This window comes from Molossus molossus, unplaced genomic scaffold (genome assembly GCF_014108415.1).
Source record: "Molossus molossus isolate mMolMol1 unplaced genomic scaffold, mMolMol1.p scaffold_m16_p_3, whole genome shotgun sequence".
Classification (NCBI taxonomy): domain Eukaryota; kingdom Metazoa; phylum Chordata; class Mammalia; order Chiroptera; family Molossidae; genus Molossus; species Molossus molossus.
This window is the reverse complement of record NW_023425366.1, coordinates 38,145,193-38,169,673: the sequence shown is the minus strand read 5'-3', so window position 1 is coordinate 38,169,673 and position 24,481 is coordinate 38,145,193. Positions and strand designations below refer to the sequence as shown.

At 56.0% G+C, this 24,481-nt stretch overlaps 1 protein-coding gene across 1 annotated transcript in view; it reads right to left on the bottom strand.

Moving 5' to 3' along the window:
* The window catches only part of LOC118642497 (tubulin polymerization promoting protein), a 29,731-nt gene that overhangs the window by 5,043 nt on the left and 207 nt on the right, over positions 1 to 24,481 (bottom strand). The window contains exons 2-3 of the mRNA XM_036280298.1: positions 6,847 to 7,167; positions 248 to 401 (exon numbers count right to left, since the gene is read on the bottom strand). Coding sequence (XP_036136191.1) covers positions 248 to 401; positions 6,847 to 7,163 — 471 coding nt within the window. The 5' untranslated portion in view covers positions 7,164 to 7,167. The remainder of the gene's footprint in view (positions 1 to 247; positions 402 to 6,846; positions 7,168 to 24,481) is intronic.

Genomic DNA, 24,481 nt, shown 5'->3' with positions numbered 1-24,481 from the left:
GTTGAACCGAAGGAAAAAGAACAGGTGCATCAAGGGGAGCCTGAGGGGAGATTCCAACCGAAGAGGCTGAGCCCGTGCACAAGGGACACAAACAGCTCCTGGAATCCCCTCTCGGCTGTGGGCCTGGGGAGGTGGCCTGGTCAGCCCACACCGGGGATTAAGGCTCCCACCCCCTCTCGGCCGCTGCAGTCTGTGCCCTAGACCTCATAGACCCTGCTTCCCAAGGGCCCGCCGCCCGCCTGCTCACCGTCACTCCTGAGATGATGGGGGCCTTGCCCTCTATCAGCCTGTGCACCTCTTGCACAGCCTCCTCGCTGCTCTTGTCCTTGAACCTCTTCTTGGAGAGCTCCTCCAGCGCCTCCTTGAACTGCTCGAAGGTGATGGTCCTGCAGGACTTCCCTCTGCAGGAGAGAGGACTCGGGCACCGCCCACTCACCTCGCTGGCCTGGGACCCCAAGTGCCATGGGGGAACCCTAACCCTGCCTGGGGACAGGGGATCCCAGCCCTGCCCAGGGACCCCCCGCCTCTCCCACACCAGAAAGTGAGTCGAACATTAAAACAGAACATGCCCCTCCCCCTGCAGTGTTTACACCCAACAGTTAGTCACCATTGGCAACGGCAGCAAATATAAATTGACTTGGAAAAAGCTTAAAGGAAGCACATCCTCTACGAACAACTGGACAGTAAAACAAGGCCGTTGTCTGGTTCCAAATGGGGCATGTGTGTGGCCTCCACTCAGGGAAGGACTTGAAAGCAAGTTAGGGTGAGAAACCCGTCAGACCCGAACCACAGGGAAGAGGTATCGGTCCTACCTGGGGCACTGCAGGCATCTGTGTGTCACGGTCACCACACAGGGACAGGAGGAGGCAGCTCCGGGACCCCAGGCCCCTGACCCCACGCAAGGCGGCCCACGCCCCGGGACCCCACTGCCCCTGCCCGGAAGCCGCGTGGGCCCGGCCGGTGCCGGGCCAGAGATCAGCACAGAATTCCCCAGGGGAGGTCAGTCATGCAATTTCAAAAGGCTCCAAACTGTTTTCTCACCTTCTATAATTTTAACAGAAGAGTGAAGGTTATTCAGTGGAGCAAGGACCCCCGTGCCCACAGAGGGAGCTGGAACAACTGGACGGCACACGTAAAGTAACGGGCTTCCTTCTGTGCCTTCCCCTTCTATGAGTCCTCAGTTTACTATCAAACCTAAAACTATGAAACTCTGGAAGAACATCTAAGAGAAAATATGTATGACCTTAAGTTAGACAACAAGGTCTTAGAAATGACCAGAAAGCAGTCCATGAGAAAGGATGAACTGGACCTCACCGAAATTCTCTAAACCATTTTCTTCAAAAGACACTGTAATGCAAAGACAAGCCCCAGACTGGGAGAAAATACTGGCAAAACATACATCTGATAAAGAACTGCATTGGAAATATATGAAGAACTCTTAAAACTCAACAAGAAGAAGAAATCTGATGTAAAAAACTGGACAAAATATTTGAAAACCAGGCACTTCGCCAGAGGTCTGTGGGTGACAAGCGAGTACGTGAAGAGACTGCAGGGCGTCAGCTCCCAGGGAGATGCCTCACCCGCAGGGCAGCCTGTGAAGATGACTGACGACATCCCCCGTGCCGGGAAGATGCTGGGCTGCTGGGGCTCAGATGCCATCAGGGGGGCACAATGTGCTGTCCACTGGCGGAGGCTGTTTGGCAGTTTCTTAAAGGTCACACACCTGGGTTCTCGCTCAAGGGAGATGAAAACTTGAGCTCACACATTATCGCTGCTCTCCCCGCAGTTCGCTCATTGTCACCGAGACGCAGAAGCAGCCCCCTGTCCTTCAGTGGTGGACAGACAAACATGCCTGGACACAGCCACAGCAAGTGTGGGGACTCCCTCCCACATTACACGTGTGTCTGAAGACGAGGGACAAGCTGATTGACACTCACGGTCAGGGGGCTGCTGATTGGAGGCTGCAGCCCAACCTCACCCCTTAGGGAGGCCATGTGGAAGCAGGGACGGGGCGCAGGGCCCTCTGGGCACGTTCAGAGCCATCTGTACCCAGGGCATTCATGTGCACAGCAACCACAGGGCAGGGGATGGGTAACATGCTGGGTGAGGGTTTCATTAGACCCATAGTGTTTGGAGGTGGGTTCTGCCCCTCAAAGCTCTCAGACTTGACACCCACAAACAAATTGAGGTCCGCGGGCACTGAGGGCCATTCTGGGAAGCTGCCCTCAGCCTGGGGTGCCCGGAATGGTGTAAACACAGCCTCTTTTCTTACTCTTGACCCTGCTGGGTGGGTACGTTCCAGGGCCCGGAGGAGTCCTGTCTGCCCGGGGCCGTCACAGGCGTGCCTATCTCCTATTCACAGCCTGCCCAGGCTGGCATGTGGGCACCAAGCCTGCCGGCTGGCCCGGAGTCCAGCCGCTGGAGCACACAGCCTCTCTGGGCACTGCGGCACCAGGCGCCACCAGTGTGAGTCACTAGAGTGGGGTGGGGATGGCCCACAGGGACTCCTGTCAAAGGGCACACTCAGATTGGGGCCGATGCACGGGCCCAGGGCCCTGACTTGCCCGCTCCCCCTGTGGGGCCAGGTGTGCCCCAGTGTCCCCACTGTGACCGATGTGTGGGTCTCGGAGCCCTCCCCAGGGGCCCTGGTGCCCTGCTGCTGAGAGAGTGCCCAACGAGTTCTAGAGTGACAATGCCCTCTCTTCCCCCGAGACACGATCACATTACCCTGCTCTCCACACAGAGCCAGCCTGTTCTCAAGAGTGCACACAACGGTGGTGTCCCCACACCGGGCCCCTCTCCCCACCAGCGCCCTACTCAGAGGGCTGTTGTTCTGCTGGGAAGCTAGGCACAAGGCCCCTGCATCCCCTGGGCCTCCTGGCCCCACTAAGGGCAGGCAGGGAGGGGGCTGGGCTGCCTGTTCCTGAAGGTCACCCAGGGACACGAGGAGTCAGCCCATCCTTCCAAGGACAGACCCAGACTCGTGTGTCTCCAGGACCAGCACCATGAAGGCCCCCAGGCTTCTGCCTGTGCATCTCAGGATGGAGCAGCGTGACCCCCAGGCCCCTCCTTGTCAGCACCTTCGTGAACCAAAGTGAACTGCACACTCCCAGGGCCCCGTCCAGCCTACTGGATCCGCTGGGGGTGGAGGGGTGGGGCATGTTGGAGAAAATGCTGGTTCTCCAGGCTCTCCTGACTAGCAGCAGCTGGGACCTGGTGACCTGTCCAGGGAGCAGCCTGCTGGCCAGGACCCCACTGTGAGCAGGAAGTGGGGTGTCAAGGGGGAGACCTAGGCACTGATGAGGGTCACAGAGCCGGGAGCCTCTGTGATATTCCCATGATCCCCTGGGCCAGTGGGGTGTGGGAGAGCTGTGTCCTTGGGGATGCACCTCTGGGGGAGCCCGTGTGGAGGATTTCTTGCTGTGCTCGTGGACAGCTCTCCGCCAGGCTCCCCTGGCAGACCCTCGCCCTCCCCCTGCCCAGGGTCACCCTTTCGCTGGGCCGCCCTGTCTGCCGGAGCTCCAGCAGGCGCAGAGCTGGGAGTGCAGACCGAGCTGCTGTGGATGAGACATGCTGACTGCCGCTCAGATCCTAGGTTCGGCTGCAGATGGCCCCTACCTGCCTGAAGGAACAGCTGTGATCTGCCCCCCCCCCCATTACTTCCCCTAAGTGGGAAAAACCACCCTTACCGTTCTTCCTAACTCTAACTTTGTTTGTCTGACGCAAGCCTGAGGTGGCTTGGATATGGGGACAGGGGCACCTGGGGCTGGACTAACCCTTGGAGGGGCAGGGCCTGAGAAACTCAGGGTAGAAGCCACCGGACGCCCTGCACTGCCGCCAGTGGTCACAAGAGGGCCCCACAGAGAAGCACTCACCGCAGCCACCCTGACACTGGGAGACCCCAACACAAAGCTGAAAGCACAGCGGGGGACTGGGGCTCCGACCTGAATGCCCCAACCTCACCACCAGCCTGGAGGGAGGGGTCAGCCCTCCCCTCCAGGAGCATGGCCACGTCGGCCCTCGAGACACCTCTACCCCACAATCGCGCTTTGCTGTTTTCCCACTACAGGCTTAGCCTGCTCCAGGCTCTGGACACCCCCGGACGGCACCTGGGCTCCAGGCTTGTGCGTCTACGTTGAGCTTCTGTGGTGCACACGCATGGCTCAGGAGCCCTGTCTCAGAAGTCCCCACGTGTTCTGACTTTGACTGTAGTGTGTGTGGCAAGAACGGAGCAGCTTTCCAAGTCGGTGACAGGGAGCCCCGCCCACCTGCTTCCTCCTAACCTGGGGCCCAGATGCCAGACAGGGGCTGAGCTGTCTCCCTGCACTGGTGTCACAGGAAACAGGTTGTTTTCTCTACAAGCACCCACAAGACAGGCGTGTGCATGGGTCAGGAGAGGCTGCAGCAGAGACCCCTGCCCTCCTCTGCCCCCTCGGTCAGGAGCGCAGTGCCTGACCTCACGCATGCAGACACACGCAGGCAGGCTGGAAGGGGATGTTGCCATCCCCAGGCCCCCAAATGGACTGTCAGGGTGACACTCCTGCTTGTGCATGAGGTCCTGATTAATATTTCAGACTGACCATCCTCTGTCCTTTGGGGTGTGTAGGATGCCAGAGTCTTTGTCTAGGTAATAATAGTCTGCAATCTAGACCTAGTATAGAGCTGCAAATTTGTTTAAAATTTAACACATAGTAACATCAAAACAAACAGGCACTGCCATGGTGACAGGACCTAAACAAAGGCTGTAGATACCCTGGCTGGCGTCACCGCCCAGAGCCCTGGCAACCGCCCCCAAACAGAAAGAGCTGCTCTTCTCCACCAAGTCAGCAATTTTGAGGTTCCACACCCGTCCTGCAGGATCCCATGACCTTACCCAGGGCACTGTCCACCTCTCCCATCCCAGGGACAAAGGCATGAGTCCCTCCTACTGTAACCCCGTGGTACCCTGCAGCCACCCAAGCAGGGTGTCCCTGCCTGCTCCCTTCTAGGGCCCCTGCAGCCCCCACAGGCTGGTCTTCACTGTGTAGTGACCACAACCCCTCACTGGGCTGGGGCCACAGCTCTCTGTTCTCCCATTCTATGTTCCCCACAGTGAGCTGAGGCAGAGACACCAGGGGACCCTAAACAGCCCTGGGTTCCACAATGGGTAATCTGCCATGCCCAGGAGCTGGGGACCACACTTCAGCCCCTAAGGGTCCAAGCAGCTGATGTCCTGCCTCTCAGGACAGGCATGGAGAGCAGACGGAATCCTTCTTAGTGCCCGTTCACTCCCGTGATGCCAGTGCCGCCCACGTGGGTGGTGGGGTGGCCATGCCTCCTGCACACAGGGTCTCCAGGCTTGTCCAGGACACTTGTCCTCTGAATGAGCCACCACCACACTCGCCACCTCCCTCCTGCAAGGGTATGGGCAGCCTGAGTTCTACCTGTGTGCTCGTGCATGTGTGTGTGCGTATGTGTACTGTGAGCTCGTGTGCACATGTGCATACACATGCACGGGCATGTCTATGTATACATGTGTGGGCTGTGAGCTCCTCTGTGCACATGTGTGTACATGCAGTAGCTAAAAGGCAACTTACTGAAGAAGGGATTAAGACTGAGAGAAAGAAGTTGCCCCCAACTGCCCTGGCACTTTGCGTGTCTGGGCCAGTGCCGAGGCTGTGGGAAACCGTGGCACTCCCCGGTGAGGTGACCCGCGCCTGGACACGCCACTCATCTCGCCTTCCCCCCAGCCCTCTGACATTCCCCCACAGACAGCGCTCTTGGGGTTCCTCTGCTTGGGTCTGTCCTTTCTCTCGGACACAATGGGTTTACAAAGACCAGTGCTAATGGCCCGAAGAGCCCGTCCAGGGAACTGAACAGAGGGCCCGTGCTGGGCCTCATCCCAGTCTCTGCTCCCAGCTCCTCCCCAGCTGCGCCTGCTTCCTGGAGGTGCCTCTGCTGCGGGGGGCGGGGGGAGCCAGGCCATGAACAGGGAGGGCGTGGGGGTGTCTGAGGTGAAAGATGGCGCGGTCACAGCAACACGCAACCAACGGATAATACTGACCGAGATGGACACAGGCCCAAAGTAGGCGAAAATAAAGCCATTTTCCAGTAACGAGCATGACCTGGATAGAGAGGGCTGGACATTTGGTGGCCTCAGGGGACGCTGTTAATTTTCTCACATGTGGTCACGGGTTGAGGAGGGCAGGAGAATATTTTCACGTCCAGAGATGCCCGGCGGTATGGGAACGGAGTGTGTGGAGCCATTCCCAGACACGCCCCAACGTCCAGGAGAAAGAGCGTGTGCAGGAGCACATGTACATGCACACACACACACAGAAGACTCGTGTCTTCACAGGTACCCAGGAACGTACACTTGCATGCACACAGGTGTATATACACACAGAAGCAGCACATGAGCACACTGCTCAGTCACCGAGTCACAGGCGAAGACTCAGGTGCTAACTGCTGTTACCCACGCTCTACTTGGTGTGCAATCATTCCCAAGGCAAAGGGGAGCCCCAGAGGGGCCACAGGAAGGGCAGGTGAGATGCAGGCCACACCTTAGGGACAGGCTTCCCAGAGGCTCCTCTCAGACTCAGCCCACAGTGGGCCAGGGACTCTGCCACCAAGACCCCTCCAAGCTCCCAAGGGCAGCGCAGTGCCCCCTCTTGGCCCACCCCAAAGCAGCCTGTTCTGGCTCCAATTCCTAGGCATCTGATTCTGGGGAGGGAAGGATCTCGAAGCATTACACTTCCTCACAGTCCTGTAACACGCGAAACCCACCAGCGGACCCTGGCTGTGCGGCCTGGCTGATCACAGGCCTCCGGGAAGCCGGCTCCATGGTGAGAGCCCTAGCTCACTTACTTGATTTTGCTGAAAACGATGTCCACGTCGGTGACAGTCACGTTCTTCCCGTCGATCACCTGGCAGTCTTTGCACAGTTTCGACCAGTTCTTGCCATGCATCTCCTTCCCGGTGGCCCTCGTGTCCCCGTGCACCGCGAACCGCCGGAAGGCCTCCTCCAGGGCGCTGAGCTCCGGGGCTGTGGCGGCTGCCCCCTCGTTGGCACCTTCAGACTCCAGCGACAGCCTCTTAGCCGCCTTGTCCTTTGCAGGGTCTCCTGGGGACTTGGGGGGCGTCTTGTTGGCAGCCTTGGTGGGCTTGGCCTTGCTGTCAGCCATGTTTCTGGTGGAGGGAGGAGAGAAGAAAGGGGTTATTCTGTTTCTGCGGGGGCATTACCCAAGGCCCTTCCGGCTGTCCGCTCACAGGAGGCGGGCAGGCAGCCAGGATGTAGCAGGGCCCCTGGTGCCCCTCTGAGCCGAGCCCTGGGCATGAGGGCACAGAACCCTGCCTGGGTGACCACAGCAGAGTGGTGAGCATTTGTCCTGCTGCTGGACATGGCGACTGCGCCTCAAGCACCAGCACCCTGCCAGCCACTGGCATGGAGTGACGTCATCCTCGGGGAGGGGGTCTAGAATCCGCTGCTGCCCTCACCTCAGGGCTGAGCCTGAAGCCCTCCTGTGAGCGGGAGAGGGAGGCCCCGGGGCATCTGCCCAGGAACCCCGAGGGCTGAGCGTGGCTCAGCATGGCTGTGCCCCAGGCATAGGGCACAGGATGGGGGTACTGCATGCATGGGGGAGGGGGGCACCACTGGCGGCCGGATGTGGGGAGCTCAGGAGCCTGCCCTGGCCTGCCTATGAGCCTCTGCCCCTGTGAGGCTCCTGATCCCCAAAGCTGGGCTGGTTCCTGGGGGTCAGAAGACAGGAGCCCAGGCTGCCTCCAGCAGCTTCAGGAGCACAGAACACCGCTGCCTCCGCCTCTGCAGCCTCCTGCTGAATCACGGCTGGTGGCCAGGGCAAGCCCCCGAGAGCCTCTCAGGAGTGGCTTCCTAGGGAGGGGAGCTCATCTCTGTCTTTACCTCACTGAGAATGGACACTGCTGGGTTCAAAGAGAAGACAGAAGTCAGGACCCACTGGCGCACAACACAAAATCCGGTCTATGAGTTAACAGCAAGCCTGCTTACAACCCTACCCTTCCCTGAAAGTCCCCTTCAAATCTCCGTTCTCAGGACGGAAGATGAGCGACCGGACATTGTGGGGGGTCCTGGTGGCCCTGCTGAACCCAAGATCCTACAAATTTCCCACAGGAAGACGTGAAATGCCCTCCACCACTGGACTGAGTTTCCTCGGGGGCCTCACAGGTGTGGCCCCACCCTGTTCCCCATCCTCTGAAGGCTGCGGAGAGAAATCCCCGCCCTTGACGGGGCACAGCTGGCTCTGGGGCACGTGAGCATCGGATGAGCGCTTCCCACACCCCGCAGGTTCAGGTGCAGGACAGGCAGCGCTGTCCCCAGGCGTCCAGCACCCAGGTGAGGAGTCAGCTGTCTGTGCATCTCTTCCAGGGTCATCGCTGACACCATTTCTTTGTCTGAAACAGGAAGTTCTTAAAGGGTCGATCGGGTGTGTTTACACGGCATCTCTTCAGCACTTGGTGCCCAGGGGAGGAAAGTGGCTGAGAAATTACTACAAGCGCGAGTCGACTTGTGAGAATGTGCGCGTGTGTTCAACTCAGCCAAGGAGGGGGATGCCTCTCATGATACTTCCAACTGAGTGCACATTCCGTGCTCCAGGGAAAGTCACGTCATGAGAAGAGCACCTGCCTGGTGACTCAGTCTGTGACCTCCAGGCTGCAGGCGTAACGTGGCCACAAGTCCAGCACGCAGCCCTCTGCTCTGGGCTTCTTTCTGCCCTACTGTGAACATGCATGATCACAATAAGATATTTAAACTTTTATTTTAACAGAAATGACAGAAGGAGTCAGACCCCGTGTGCAGTAGGGCAAGTTCTCCAAGACGACTGTTTGCTGAGTGGAGAAGCAGGACGTGGAATAGCCGGAGTCACACCCCCTCTCGGGGAACAGACAGTGGGAACGAGAGGCGCGCTGGCACGGCTGGGAGACTGGCCGGCTGGGCCCGGGAGGCAGCGCGTGCTCCGCTGTTTCAATTGCTATAATAAATCCGTGTGCTAGTTCTATAATGATGTAATAATAATAAATTTAATTTCAAAAGAAGCTAAGGGCTCTGGTTGAGGTCTACGGGAATACTCAGGGCCAGAGAGGCCTTCTATACTAATGATGACAGCTGGCACCCGGGGGCCTCCCTCCCAGTGCCAGCCTCCAGCACCTGACCTGCCTAGCTCCTCTCCCCCGCGGACGCTGTGCGTCCCCTCTGCATTGTCGGCCCCACGGTTTCTGGGAGTGCAGTGAGTCTGAACCCGGGGGCCTTCCATGCCCATTCCCAACTGTGCCACCCACTTTCCACAAGGATGAAAAATAAAGTTAATGGGGTAAGAGGCTGCCAGGAAGTCAAAATGCCAACCCACTGAACGCAGCATTCTCTGAGGTGTGTGTGGTCTGTATTCTCAGGTGTGTACTGTGTTTTCAAGCGTGTACCCTGCATCCAAATGTGTACTCTGCACCCACAGGCGTGTGCCCTGCATCTCCAGGTGTGTGCCCTGTGTTCCCAGGTGTGTCCCTGCATGCCCAGGTATGTGCCTTATTTTGCCAGATGTGTGTCCTGCATCCCAAGTGTGTGCCCTGGATTACCAGGAGAGCTGACCCCTTCCTGGCCAAGATTCCCCTTACAAGACACAGGTCAGTGTATGGGAGGCATGGAGGTATGATCGGGTATCACTCCGACTGGCTACAGACCTGGCAGCCTGGCGTCCAGCAGGCTCTGTTCCTGCGCCCTCAATGTAAGGGTTTTCAACAGCTCGGGAAAGCCCCAGTGAGTCAAGTTGTGCGTTATTTCATGGTCCAGGAAGCCTGGCTCCACATGAAAACCCAGCCTCTCTCTTGGCCCTTTCTCATCTGCTTCCCTGGACACACCCCTGACTCTGAGATATGTGTGCGCATGCGGGGTAAGGAGGGAGGAGGGAGGGTGCACAGAGGGGTGAGGAGGCAGACAGGGGAGGTGGGACCTGCTTTCCCAGCCAGGAGCTGGGCTCCCTTGGGACCCCTCTCCTGCTGGCCTCAGGGGTCCCTGGGCAGAAGGATGAGAGCTGTGCCTGCCCCATCCCTGAGCCTTTGACCAAGTGGCCACCACAGGACCCTTCTTGGCAAGGACCCCACCAGCAAGCCCCTCAGCAGCTCCGGGCCTATGGGGGAGGGGCAGGGAGAACAGTGGGTGGGCGGCAGGCGAGGTGAAGGGAGCCATTAGCCTCCCAGGTCCTGCTTGAGGCAGGGCAGGCACTGTCCTGGAGGGTCCGAGGGAACTGATACCCACACTGGGTACGGGGACAGACTGTGTTACTGGATTTGCATTTTTAAAGGAGGGCTTAGAGAGGGCAGGGCAGTCAAAGGATGGAATTACAGACCAGAGCAGCAGGAGAGGCAGGGGCAGAGGGCAACCACCTGGGAACTAGTCAGACAAGAGCCACAGCGTGGGCGACCCATCCAAACCTGGAACACCTGCCCCTTGAGTGCCCGCCAGTCCCCAGGGATTGTCCCCCCACTGGGGTGGGCTGTCTCTCAGCTATCACATGGTCCCCCTGGCGCACACTCCCTCGTAGGCTACAGGTGCTCCAAAGCAGAGGCCGTGACAGGGTCGCTATTTCCACAATGAACGGGCCCTGTTTCAGAATGACTCTTCCTGGAAACCTGCTTTAAAACTTGACAGCCTGAGGCAAAACCTGCAGAAAAGGTGACCCAGGACAGACCTCGACATTAGCACATAGCACCCCAATCAGGAAGAACACAAATTTGTGTTAGTGACATGCCTGCAATAGGGTAAGGTGTATGTGAGCATGACCAGGTGTTTATGAGAAGGACTAGGTATCTGTGAGCAGGACCAGGTGTATCTGTGAGCAGAACCAGGTGTGTCTGTGTGCAGGGTCAGGTGTGTCTGTGAGCAGGACCAGTTGTGTCTTGGAGCAGGGACAGGGGTACCTATGTGCAGGGCCTGGTGTGTCTGTAAGCAGAGCCAGGTGTCTAGAAGCAGGACCAGATATCTGTGAGCAGGGCCAGTATGTATGAGCAGGGCCAGGTGTGTGTTAGCCAAGCCAGTGTGTCTGTGAGCAGAGCCAGGTGTGTCTGTGAGCAGACAGGTATGTCTGTTGAACAGCTCCAGATGCCTGTATGCAGGGTCTATGGTTTTAAAGGCAGCAACAGCAGCAGCTCTGTGCTCTCCTGATTCCCCTTCCCGGCCAGGACGTGGTTGTGCCCTGAATATAAAGATGGGTGTGTGCCTGTTTGCTCAGGTGTGAATCACCTCCACTCTCTGGCTCCCCAAAGCACATGCTCAGAGATTCATTCCTGATGCCCCACCAGCTCCCTTGTCCTGTCCCCGGTCTACATCCCCACCTGCTGGCACTTCCTGCGATCTGACCTTGCCAGTGGGGCTGACCATCTTGCGTCTGTAACCAGGTGCCTTCCAGCTCCCCAGGTCACTCATCCTCTGGTGCCACTGTCCGCACGTGCCGGGCATTACCAAGCTGACCAACACACTGTCCTCCCCACGTGGGCGCTGACCGCACCAACATGGCTGAACCGGCTTGAGTGAGGCCTGAATAAGCTGCATTAACACGGGTGGGCAGCCGGAGATGGCGTGCAGTGTGGGGAAGGGTGCAGGCCAGCAGGGTGCGTAGGCTGGAAACAGACCTGCAGCAGGATTCCCAGACCTCACACAGGACCATCCACCCCACCTCATACTCCCGCTGCCTGGGGGCTGCGTGAGACCCTCCTGACAGCCCCTTCACCCAGGGAACCTCTGCCTCAGAGCAGCAGTACAGACGCCCCCCTGGGGCCACCTCTGGGGACGCTGGGCCCAGTCAGCCTCTCCTCCCTGGGAGCAGCATCCTCGGGCCATCGCCGGCCCTGGGCCCCGCTTGCAGATTCTCTCGGGAGAGCCCACAGCGAGAGGCCCTGTGGCCCCCAGCCCCTGCCCAGGAGAAGGTGCACAGTGCAGCCACTTGGGCCTCAGGCTTCTTTCTGCCTGACTCAGCCAGCCTGGATTCCACCACGAACACAAGAGAAACTATCTTTGTCGAATAACCAGGTGGGGGTGTCTAGCTCCGGTGAGATGTCAATCATAATTCCGGAACCTTCTGACATAATGAAGGTTATGCAGAAACCCCACTGAAGAATTCCCCTGTTAAAGAGAACAGAACCCTCGTGATTCAGATGGCCGTGGGCCTGGACGGGGACCACGCCTGCCGAGCCCTGGGAGAGGCTGCTCCTGGCAGTGGCGCCGCTGTCTGAAGGCAGGATCTCGACTTGGGTTCTTCACGTTAACCTCTTCCTCGAAAGGCACAGTGCCAACCCCCCAGGTGGGCTAGTTCCCTGGGCTGCACATGTTGCAAGCTGGATTGGGAAATGGGTGCATGGGCCCCACCCACTGTGCTCTGCGGAGGGCGGAGGGCATCTTCTGGGCTAGTGACAGATGTTGCCACAGGCCCTGTAGATGGAAAAGGGCTCCCAGGAGAGTGGGCATCAGAAGGAAGCTACCCAGGTTTCCTGAGCTCCTGCCTGGGCATCACTGGTCCTTGGCCCCATGGGCTTCTGAGGGGTGGGTGTGGTGCTGCCCATGTCCTCTAAATCTTTACGTCCACTCAGGGTCAGAGGTACTGCCCATCACCAGGACGAGGACCATCGCCGGGCCCCGTGGTGTGGCCCTGAGGCCCGGGGTCTGTGTGAGAAGCCCACTCAGGGTCAGAGGTACTGCCCATCACCAGGACGAGGACCATCGCCGGGCCCCGTGGTGTGACCCTGAGGCCCGGGGTCTGTGTGAGAATCCTCACCGGCCCTGGAAATGCAAGCATTCCTGAGGGTCCGATACTGGCTCCTGCTCGGACCCCGTCGGAGTGGCTGACATTTGCAGGATTGACCAGTAGCCAGAGAACAGCTCTGATGATGAGGGCTGACCTAAGGGCACCTGTGGGGAGGCTTTGGGGCAAGAAGCCCCTTGCCAGGCACTGCTGAACTCCCAAAGGCAACCAGGAAGCTCCAAATAAGTGTCCAGAAGGAGAGAAAGGAAAGGTAGGGAAAGAGCCCGTGCCTCCCGCCCCTTCGGAGGTCTCCACGGCAGGCGAGTCCCGGAACCCTCGGCACCAAGGGCCCAGGAGGGCTCTCTCGGGAACGCTCCCTGGGCTCCATTAGGGCCTGGTCCCAGATCAGGAGGGAGAGGGGTTTGGGGGGGATAATGGCAAAAGCCTCCAAATAAATCCCAAGCACAACTGCCCCAGAGGCACCGAGGGAGACTTGAGCCTGGTCAGCTGGTCCCCCGAGAGCCTTCTGCTCACTGGGGCTATCTGCCAGGCTCACATAAGCCCTGACCGCCACCTCACATCGTGACAGTTGCCCGGGTGTTGCAGGCTGTGTGTGAGACCCTCAGCAAAGGCAAGGTCAGGGTGGACAGTAAATGCGAAAGGCCACGGGGCCTGGAGCTGGAGGCAGATGGTGTCTGTTTGGCTCACCTCCCCCTTCTCGTTTCCATCCCACCGGGATGGGCTGCACTGGCTGGACCAGCGCCCAGAGCCCACTGGAGGCTCAGGCCCCCAGTGTGGAAGTCTAGAAGCATTGGTGCTACCCCTGGAGCGGGCACAACCCCCTCCCCAGGAAACAGCCCAAGGAACAAAGGCCATCAGAATCCTGCGGAGCCCCCAGGCCAGCCCAGCATGGCCCCCACCATCTTCAGCTCTTCATTCGAGTCCATTTGAATACAACGCGGCCCTTTGGCAATTGTTCACATTTTTCATCATAACATGGCCACTCACCCTGTGGCTGCCCCGGACACTTGATGTAAATGACCACTCGTCTCATCCGAGGGCCGTCCCAGGCAGCGGGAGCCTCCCAGAGCTGGACAAAGCAGCCTTTTCTGAGTCCACAGGCACCCACCGTGCACAGTGATGGCCTCTGGAGCCCCAGCTCGGCGAAAAGCAGCCCCCACCCCCCGCACGCTGGCCCTTCACAGTCCGGTGTCCAGCAGCCCCAACGGGCTGCACCGGCTGGACTAGGCTACGTGAGCAGGGCAACGCTCACGTCCTGTCATGTAGCCTCAGGCTGCTGGCCCAGCGGGTCCCTGGGGTCGGAGAAGCCTGAGAACTAAATCACACCCTCACTGTTCCTTGTTCGCAGGTCAAAGGTGATTTCTGCTGGACACAAGAGAAGAAAGAGCAGAGTAGACCACACTAGGGCCATGGCCCATCCTGCCATTGCTGTCCTCACCCCGGGCTACCAGAGGATCTGGGCCGGCCAGGGCCAGGTGGGACGGGGCAGCCTCAGGACAGGCTGTAAGCTCTCCCAAAGGTGGCCTCGTGGGCCAAGAGGCTTTGCAGGAGGAACACGGAGGGAGGTAGAGTTTTCCTCCCCTACCCCTCGGAAGAATTGGTGTCCACAGCAGGAACTTCTCTGGTCACCATGAAGCTGGTTGTTTCAGGGGGACCCACCTCGCAGGAGCTGCACTTGGCCCCAGCGCCTGGTCCCCAGAGACACCCTGGTTTCCGTCGGCGCGTCCTGTGAAACCCACGACCACAGCCGGCCAGCAGTGGCTGAGGGAGCACGTGTGCACAAGGAGCTAAGAAAATGAGGGTCTCCGAGGGTCAGGAGAGCCTGCCAGGGCGATGTAGCCACCCCACTCCTGAAAGGGGCCCCTCAGGACCCAGGACAGCAGAGGAGCTGGAAGGGCAGGTCCCCGGCACCCACAGGAACAGAAGAGCAAGGAGCTTGCTGCTGCCTGCCCTCAGGGACCCACGAGGTCCTCAGAGCAGCCCCAGGCCAGCTCCGAGGTGCCTGCCAAGACCGCACAGATGAAATCCCATCCCTATCACGAGACATTCTGCCAACAAAGCCCCCGGCAGAGGTCTGTGCCATGAAGCAGGAGAGGAGAGACCCCGGGAACGCAGGTACCACGTAGCACAGACGGGACGGAGACCTGAAGGATGCTTCACATCGACAAACAGGCATCCACCATGGAGGGGCTGACGCTCACCCTCTCGCCGGAAGCACCCTGGGGGTCAGATGAGGACACTCGCAGAATCTTCTAGTCACAGACCCATCCCTTCCTCGGTCAGCTAGCACAAGCCGCCTGCCCCACAGGGAACCAGCGTGGGTAGGTGGGTGTCTCGCCCTGCAGCCAACCTGGGGGTCAGGGGGCTCCCTCTGCAGGCGGCAAGTGTAGCAGGGTGAATGGTGACCCTGAATTAGGTGTGTCCTGTTCTCGCCCCAGAACCTGTGAGGGGGATCTTGTTTGGGAAAAGGATCTTTGCAGATGTAATCAAGCCAAAGGTGTTGAGATGAGCTCAGCCTGGGTCTTCGGGTGGCCCTGAATCCAATGAGTGCCCTTACGAGACAGAAGAGAGACAGAGACACAGAGGGGGGGCCACACAATGGCAGAGGACGAGACTGGAGCACCAGGGGCTGGAAGAGGCAGGGAGGACCCTCCCTTAGAGGCTCTGGAGGGAGTGTGCCCCTGGGACACCTTGATCTCAGACTTGCGGGCCCAGAACTGTGTGTTGAGTCACCAGTCTGCGGGCCTTTGTTGCAGTGGACGGAGTGAGACCAGAGGGGGAGCGTCCCTCACAGAGAAGAGCGTGTGAAAGGCCAGAGGAGGCAATGCCGTCGGGCGGCACAGGGAACCCAGGGGCAAGAGCCAGCAGCCGGCCCTGGTGCGGCAGTTTCAGAGGCCCCTAGAAGTCACCCTACGCCAGATGGGCTCGAAGGAGGAGACTGCCAAACGACACCTGTCCTCTAGGCTGCCCATTCTGGCCTGAGGTTGGGGTATTTGGGCAGGAAAAAGAGGTGGGTGCATATTCAAGGTGAGGAAAAATAGTGGGTGCAGCACAGGAGACCTTAACCGGAAACATTTAAATTCAGGGCCAGGATGAACTGCATGTGCACATGGCAGGTGGCCCCTTCCAGATGGGGGCCCCCTTTTCTGCCGGATGAGCTGAAGGCCAGAGTGGCTCCCTGGTGCTTCTACTGCTTTGGAGATGCCCCAGGCCAACCCAACAAGGATGGCAACTGAGGGCAGGTCAGAAAGAACTGGGATTCGCCCAGGCCGGCGGGGGCGGGGGGGACAACAGGGATGCGACCAGAAGGTCCAGAGGACCTGCAGGAAAGGGCCGCTGACCAGGTCTGCCTGGTGCACAGTGAGAGCACAGTGTGAGCACCTTCGGGCCTCAAAAATCTCCTGCCCCCAAAAGCAGCCACTGTCGGAAGAGGCCAACAGAGCACTGTGGGCAGGAGGAGGACTAAACAGGGCCCGCCCTGTGGGTGAGACACTGGAGGAACCTGGCACAGGCCTGAAGTGCAGCCAGTGGTAAAGAGAAGCATGGGTGGGTGTGTTCCCTGCAAACACCATCCTCCACCTGGCCAGACCCAGCACACGGGCGTAAGTGAAGGGGTTTTCAGCCAAGCCACCCATCAGAACCAGCGGAGAGCTTTGAAAATGCAGACGCTACACTCCCACTTCCTGTGACGGAGGCCAGGCCCACCCACCCACAGGGCCATGGGGAAGAGTGGATAACTACAAAACCCACTCCCTCAGTAAACCTGCGTGCTAACAGGAGAGAGAAAAGCCAGCAGCCAGGCCCCAGGAAAGAGGCCCCGGGCAGGCCTGTCTTGCATTCAGCCGTTCTCTGCGGCACTGGCTGGCGCTGGGACGAGAGCAGGCTGAGCCCACTGCTTCGCAGCTGGTCCTGGAGGGCCTGCGCCGGCCTGAGGGGAGGGCAGGGGACAGTCAGCTCAGCTTCTCCACCCACAACTTGGATTCAGGTGACTCTGGATCGCTAGTGCCTATAAATGCCATATATAAAACTCTCTAGAGAAAGAGACTGTTGTTGAGACCATCAAGTATTCTATGAACATATTTTTATTACAACTTCTAGTACACAGTAAAAAATAACCAGGCTCACGAGGGGGAAACGTGTCAAGAACCTGCAGAAAAACAGACACTAGAAACAACCTAGAGGTCCCAATACTGGTACGTGATCAGACACAGAGTTTGAAGTAACTATGCATGCCGTGTGCAAAGCAGAAAGGGTAGCATGTGCCGCGTGCAAAGAATAAAAAGGACAAGATGAGAAATTCCAGCAAAGAACTGGGAACAATAAAAATGTAGATAGCAACTTTGAAAAAGAATGCTTCAGAAATTCTAGCACTAAAAAATATAATCACTAAAATTCAGAACTCAGTGAATGGCTTTAACAGTGGAACAGATTCAGCATAGCATTAAGAACTTGTGCCCTGGCCAGTGTGGCTCTTTGGTTGGGTATCCTCTCATGCACCAAAAGGTGGCCGGTTGGATTGCCAGTCAGGACACATGCCCAGGTTTCGGGTTCAATCCCCAGTAGGAGGCATGCAGGAGGCAGCCTATGGATGTTTCACTTGTACATTAAACTTCCTCTCTCTCTTTCCCTCCCCCTTCCTCTCTCTCTAAAAGTTAATAAAAATATTTTTTTAAAAAAGAACTCATACCCTGGCCAGTTTGGCTCAGTGGTCAGAGTGTCGGCCAGTGGACCAGAGGCCTGGGTTCAGTTCCTGCTAAGAGCACGTACCTCGGTTGCAGTTTGTCCCCAGCCCCGGTTGGGGTCGTGTGGGTGGCAACTACTCAATGTGTCTCTCACATCAATGTTTCTCTCTCTCTTCCTCCCTCTCTCCCTCTTGCTCTATATAAAGAAAAAAAGAAATCGTGAATTGGAAATACTCAAAAGAAAACACATAGATGTGGTAGAAATGTGTGTGTGTGTGTGTGTGTGTGTACACATGTTTATAAGGACAAAAATAATGGAAATAATGAAGATAAATGTAAAATGTAATAAATTATAAAATAAATCTACAATACAAATGACCAACAATATAAAAGAGCTGTGCACTAAAACACTAATTATATTGATAAATACTGGGGATAGTGATCAAGAAAAAAAAGAGAAGGTAAAAACATACAATTTCAGGAGTGGAAAATGGGGGCATCCCTACAAGTTCTACAGGTATTAAAAGATTAAAATATAATAAGAGACTATTACAAACAACTGTAGACCAATAATTTGATCATTTAAATTTCCCAAAACAAATTCCTCAAAAAAAAGCCACCTGTTGAAAGGTAACAAAAAGAAATAGATAGTGTTATAATTATTAAGGACTTGAATCCTTATTTTAAAACTTTTCTCACAAAACAAAAAATGCATCATGGGTGTCTTTGCCGGCAGAGTCTACCTTACACTGAAAGAAGAAGTAACGTCAATCTTACACAGATTCTCCCAGAGAAGAGAAAGAGGTAGAGTGGACCCAGCCAATCATTTTATAAGGCTAAAATAATCCTGGTACCAAAACCTGACAAGGGTGTTACAAGTAAAGAATAATTTATGGCCACAGTCAGATGGCTCAGTTGGTTGGAATATTGTACCATACACCAAAAAGGTTGCGAGTTCGATTACTGGTTCGGGCACATACATTGGTTGTGGGTTCAATTCCGGGTCAGGAGGCAACTGATAGATGTTTCTCTCTCACATCTCTCTCTCCCCCTCCCTTCCTCTCTCTAAAAAATCAATAAACAGATCCCTGGGTGAGGATTTAAAAAAAAAGAATTTATGCCAATCTCACTTATGAATGTAGGTGCAAAAATCCTAAATAAAATATTAACAAATTGAATCCAGTAATAGATAAAAAGAATTAACACCTTACAATCAGGTCAGGTTTATGTCAGGAAATGCACGGTTGGTTTAATATTAACATCAATCAATATCATCACACTAACAGAATAGAGGATAAAAATGCAGGAAAAGCATTTGATGGAGTTCAGCACCTATTCACCATAAAAATTCTTAGCAAATTAGAAAAAAAGGAAATAGCTTAATTTGATAAAGGGTACCTACGAAAACAACAAAAACTGCTGCAAAAATCATCACCCATAACAACAGTGGTCCTGGCACAGGAGAGAAATGAGCCAGCGGGACAGAATAAAGCCCCAGTGGAGCCCGCATATACTGACACACTCAGTATGACAAAAGTGGCCTTGCAGGAGAAAAAAAGGGAAAAGAATGTTTCAGTCCGTGGAAATGGGCTGACTGAGTGGACACGTGGGAAGAAAAGCACACTGGTCCTGACACCTCAGCTCAGGCCCCTGCAGACTGAAGCAGGGAAGGCAGGGTAATGAGGCTGCGAGGAGATAACGCACCCGAGCACCTGCTGTCCTCGGGGCTGGGGAAGATTCATTACACAGTCCACAAGCATCACTACCCCGGAGGAAGAGGCTATCAAATGACACAAGGTTAAAATGAAGAACTTCTGTTCATCAGAAAATATGATGGAGGAAGTGAAAAGGCAAGCTGCCGGAAGGAGGAATCTGTTACTCATAACGAACGTAGGCTCGTCTCAGAGTCTGTGAGCAGCCTGCTCATCAACAGGGAAGAGACAGACGGCCCTGGGACAACGGCAGGGACTTGGCCCGGCATTCCGTGAGAGCACGGCAGATGCCCAGTAGCACAGGGATGTGCATAACCCAGAAACTGCAAAAAAAACCCCAGGCAGATACCACACCCTCCAGAATGGCTGACGACTGGAAAGGGCGGTGATGCCAAGTGTGCGGGATGAGGAGCGACCGAGAACTGCCGGGCACACGGTTCCAGCTGCCTTGGCAACACGGACCGCAGCGGGGCGCCCGGATACCCGAGGGCCTAGTCTCCAGTCCGCACTCACCGACAGAAACGCTCTCAGGGGCTCCAGAGAGCAGTCCGAGAAGGCTCAGGCAGCTTCACTCACAACAGCCAAAAAATGGAAGTGCCCCCATGCCCGTCAGCAGGTAAATGATGGTGGTGGACTCCCAGCATGACACACATACACACTGGCCACCCAAGACCACACGGACGAGTCGCTCACCCAGCACTGACTGAAATAATCCAGCACCCCAGAATGTGTTCTCTGTGGCTTCCTAGATATAAAGATTAAACACAACCACAGTGGTAGGTGGTAAAACCACAGCAAAGGCACATCCCATCCCCCAGGAACAGAAATGAGCAGCCACCACATCCGGCTTGGGGACATCTGGGTGCCAGCATTCCAGGGAAGGCTGGGCTGGGACAGGAGTCCTCCAGCGCCACTCTGTCCACAGCCTGCCCCTCACACAGGTGCAGAGGCTTACGGGCCGACCCTACCCCAGAGGCAGGTGGCACAGGCGGCACGTGCAGCACCAGGGCTGCAGACAGAAGTGGAGTGCATGTGGCAGAGGTGCCCAAGGACAAGGGAACAGGCATGTGGAGCAGGCTGTGGAGAAAGAACACCAGGTTTGCAGAGAGAAGGGACAGTCACCTGTGAGAGGGTTCCTGGGGGGGGGGGGGGGGGGGCGGGCGGAGTCACCTGTGTGGCAGTTCAGGCAGAAAGCCAAGATACTTAAAGAGAAAAGAGCCAGGGTGGAGAAGGCCCTAGCACAGAGGACCTGACAGCCAGGGTATTGGCTCAGCCCCCAGGCACATGCAGATGACGGAGAACAGTGTCTAAACCAGGAGGATACCGAGTGTGGTGCCCTGGCAAGCAATGGGAATCAGCATCAGGGTGCAGTGGGAGGGTGACCAGTGAGGCCATCTCTCCCCAGGGGTGGGCCTGCTGCCAGAAACTGAGAGCAACTGGCCAAGGAGACAAGGCCAGGGGGAGAGCAGGGCCAGGAAGGGACCAAGTGGACCTACTGTGGCAGCCAGCCATCAACCCAGACATGTGACTGAGCAGAGGAGCCTCAGAAGGTCCACTCGGCCCGGGAACTGCCTAACCACGGCCAAGGGAACAGAGACCTCCATCCATGCCAAGTCCTGGTGGGTGGCAGACTCATGAGCAAACAGAACCCTGTCACTGTCTTAACTCCTGGTTTGGGGTGGGCTGTGTACCAGCATTAGAAAACCAGAGCAGGGTAGGGGACAGAGAGAGGCTGAGGAGCATCAAGTGGACATTGGTGAGAACCATGAGACATGCATGGTGTGTGCAACACACTTCTTTAGGGGCAGTGCATGACCCAGGGCTGCAGGCTCCTGGGAGCTCACTTGAGTCAGATGTGAGGGGGCATCTGAGTTAACACTGACTCTGGGGCCAGACTCCTGGCTGTGAGGCCCACATGCAACCCCCATAGTGAAGCTCAACCTGTTCACCTGACTCATCCCTGGCCAGGAGGAGATGAGACAGAGGGAAGTGTGAGGCCTAAATGAGGTCACCTAGAGGACACTGGCTGTTTTGTGACATTCCAGTTCAAGTGAGAGCTCCCTAGGGTGGAGGCCACGCTGGCTCACCTGGCACCTGGCAGGTGCTCAGACATCTGTTACACAAAAGGGTGCAACAGGGTTACAGGAAGAGATCTCGGGAAAAGTGGCCCAGGGTGGGGGAGATCACGCGGAGCCCACATGGGTGCCCCACTTATCATGCCAAGAAAACTAGAGACTTGGGACCGCTTGAAACATGCAGGGGATGTGTGGAGATGCTGTGCCGCAGGAGAGCAAAGGGGGCTCCAGGTGGTTCTGAATTTTAGGCTTAAAAAAGTGTAAAGACCTTTCCTTCCCTTTCACAAATCTAATCTGAAAAAGAAAAAGTCAGTGTGGACATGGTCTTATGAGGATGAGCTCACACTTCCCACTGCGAAGGAGCTCAGGTCTCCGAGCATACAGCGGGTTGTAGAAGACATTTTAGTGTGGTGCAAGTCAGAAAGCCATCATTGTCTTATACTTTGTGAAAGACTTCTTACATTTGTTAACCAAAGAAGGCCCTGCATTTGAACCTTTAGAGCAGTGGGAGGAACCTTTAGAACATTAGAAGGTTCTTAACCTTCCTAATGCCACGACCCTTTAATAGTTCCTCACGTTGTATGTGGGCGTATCTGCAGGTGGGCAGACCCGCCTAGAGACAGATGGAGGAGTTGTGTCTAGGTTCCTAAGACCATTGGAAATATGTGTTTTCCGATGGTCTTAGGCGACCCCTGTGAAAGGGTCATTCAACCCCCAAAGGGGTTGCGACCCACAAGTTGAGAACTGCTGCTTTAGAAAGTTAATCAGTCATAATTGAGCTGCCATTACATGCCATTGTACAGTTAAAGGGAAAATATGGAAGCAAAAAACAGTCTTAATTCCCATATCAGGAACTGAGATTTGGAGACGGTATGCCGCGTTCCTGTGGGGAGCTGCTCTTCCCCCATATGAGGTTCTCGCAGGCTGCCAATGGATCACAAACCCTGAACTCTGCCCTGTGACCCAGCAGGTCCATTTAAAGCCATGGCCAGGAACTGGCACTTGAGAGCTGCCTAGAAAGCTGCCCAGGAGGCTCTGCAGAGCTGGGATGCCATGGATAGGGATGGCATGCGTTGTTACACTTGCCTACCTCCCCACCCAAAGAGGAAGCTGGTCTCCCCAGGAGGGGGCTGAACAGTGGAAAGGGCCAACACGGGAGTTGGAGCCCACCCAGGCAGCCCCACTCCTTCCTTCCCGGCAAATTCCTGTTGCTTAAGCAGTAGGATCTGGATGGGTGTCCATTCTCCTGCCTGCTCCCAGCATCAGCCTGGTTCTGGTTTGTAGGCTCAGATGGACTTGGCACCATGCCCAAACCACCCTCAGTCCATAGTGGTTTCAGGACAGGAGCTCAGGCCTCAGATCTCACAGCCTGAGGAGGACCTGATACTTCAAGGTGCAGCAGAGCCCCTTGCCTCAAGATCCCCAGATGGTATCTCTTGTGCATGCTCCTCCAGCCTCACCAGTAACATCACCAGCTATATATAGGCCTGGCTCCAAGTCAGCACAGCCTCTCCCCAGGAAGCCTTTCTTTAAAAAAAATCTTTCAATTACAATTTACTTTCAGTATTATTTTCTACTGGTTTCACATGTACAGCATAGTGGTTAGACAATCAATAAACATTACAAAGTGTCCCCTTGATATTTCCTGGACTTCTCAGCCTCTTCCACAGGGAGCAGCTCTGCTGCTCCCCAAAGACCAAAGCTTCTTGGACATGTCCCTGAGGACAGTTTGGTTGCTCAAAGATTTCTCTTAAACCTCCACCAGTGATAAGCGGTTCTAATTTTCTTTATGAAATTTGCACATTTCCACCATTAGCATTTATAACCTTGTACATAGTTAAAACAGTTATTGGTTGCAACTTCAAAGGATTCAGGAAGATCAGCCAAACAACATAGGGGAGATAAGAACACAATCAGCATAGCTTCCTCTAGTCTCCACCACCTCATTATTCTTTACAGATGGAGAGAGATTTTTTTATTGTAGCCCTTAAACTGTGGTACCTTTCTGAGTCTGATCCCTTTGGAAATCATTAAAGCCAGGGGGCCTTTTCCGAAGAAACAATGCATACATAGCCCTCATGTGGCATGCACTTGCAGATGCTCCAAGCTCTCAGAAAGTTCATCAGCACCTCACTCCCATCACCCATCACAGAGCCCTGTGATTGTGACCAAGTGATGGGAACAGGGGCTGGTACCAGAGACAGGATATTGGAATCCAGTTTAAGGCATGGGGAAGCCTTGTGGTCTGTCTCACCGACTCCTTCATATACACACCCTCCATTTCCTGTCTGGTGCGAGCTCTCCCTCCCCAGCCCCATCACTCCGTCCCCGGATGTGATCCCAGTCACTCAGAGTTCAGGTCAGTGTTTACTGATCACGTCCTCCAGGCCAGGGGCTGGTCTGGGCTCTGGGGAGCCCCCCTCCCCCGCTTGTCCTCCCTGAGAGGTTGGCCTTGGGAGTGTCAGGAGGCGGTGTCGGCCATGGGAGCTGGGTCCTTTATCCAGCGTCCCCCAGGGACTCCGAAAGTATCCAATAAATGTCAGGGGAATCAGCCAATGAAACGCGCAGGTGGATGACAGCATAGCTGGTTAATTCCAAAAGGTGTCAGATCCTCGGAGAACACACAATGCCTATCAAAATAGCAGTCCCAACAGGGACTCGCAAATGAATTTCTTTCCCACCGAGTCGCCAGGCTTCTGTACAAAACTGAAACCGCAGAATAAAGGGTTTCTCAGGACCCTCCCTCAAAGGCGGGCACTGGACCCAGAGGTGCGTAGGAAATGCAACGCAGCCAACCTCTTTATCCTGACTGCTGGTTCTGTACTCCCTTGCGATAAGAAAACAGAATACCCCCCGGGAAGCTTCGATTTGCAGACTGTAGACCCGACACTTTGCCCGGGAAATGGTGACGTTTTTGCCCGACCGAGAGGGGCTGGGACCCTGGGAAGGGTAGCGCAGTCCTTACCCCAGAATCTCGGTCATTATGGGCCCCTGGACACAAATGGCCGTTTCGTGCTGTAGGAAAGTGGCTTCATTTTAAACCTGTTTAGTCCTAATTTCCCGCCGTCTTGTGGGGAGCAGCACCCCAGGCCAGGGCGTCGGTAAACAGCGCTTCTGTAGCTGGATAGGAAGGGGGGAGGGGGGTGTGACTGCCACTCGGGACTGCAAGGGGCACCGATATGAAGAAAGGTAAAGTGCCTCACTTGGGGCCCGATTATAAACCTATCCTTTGCATCGCCAGTCACACC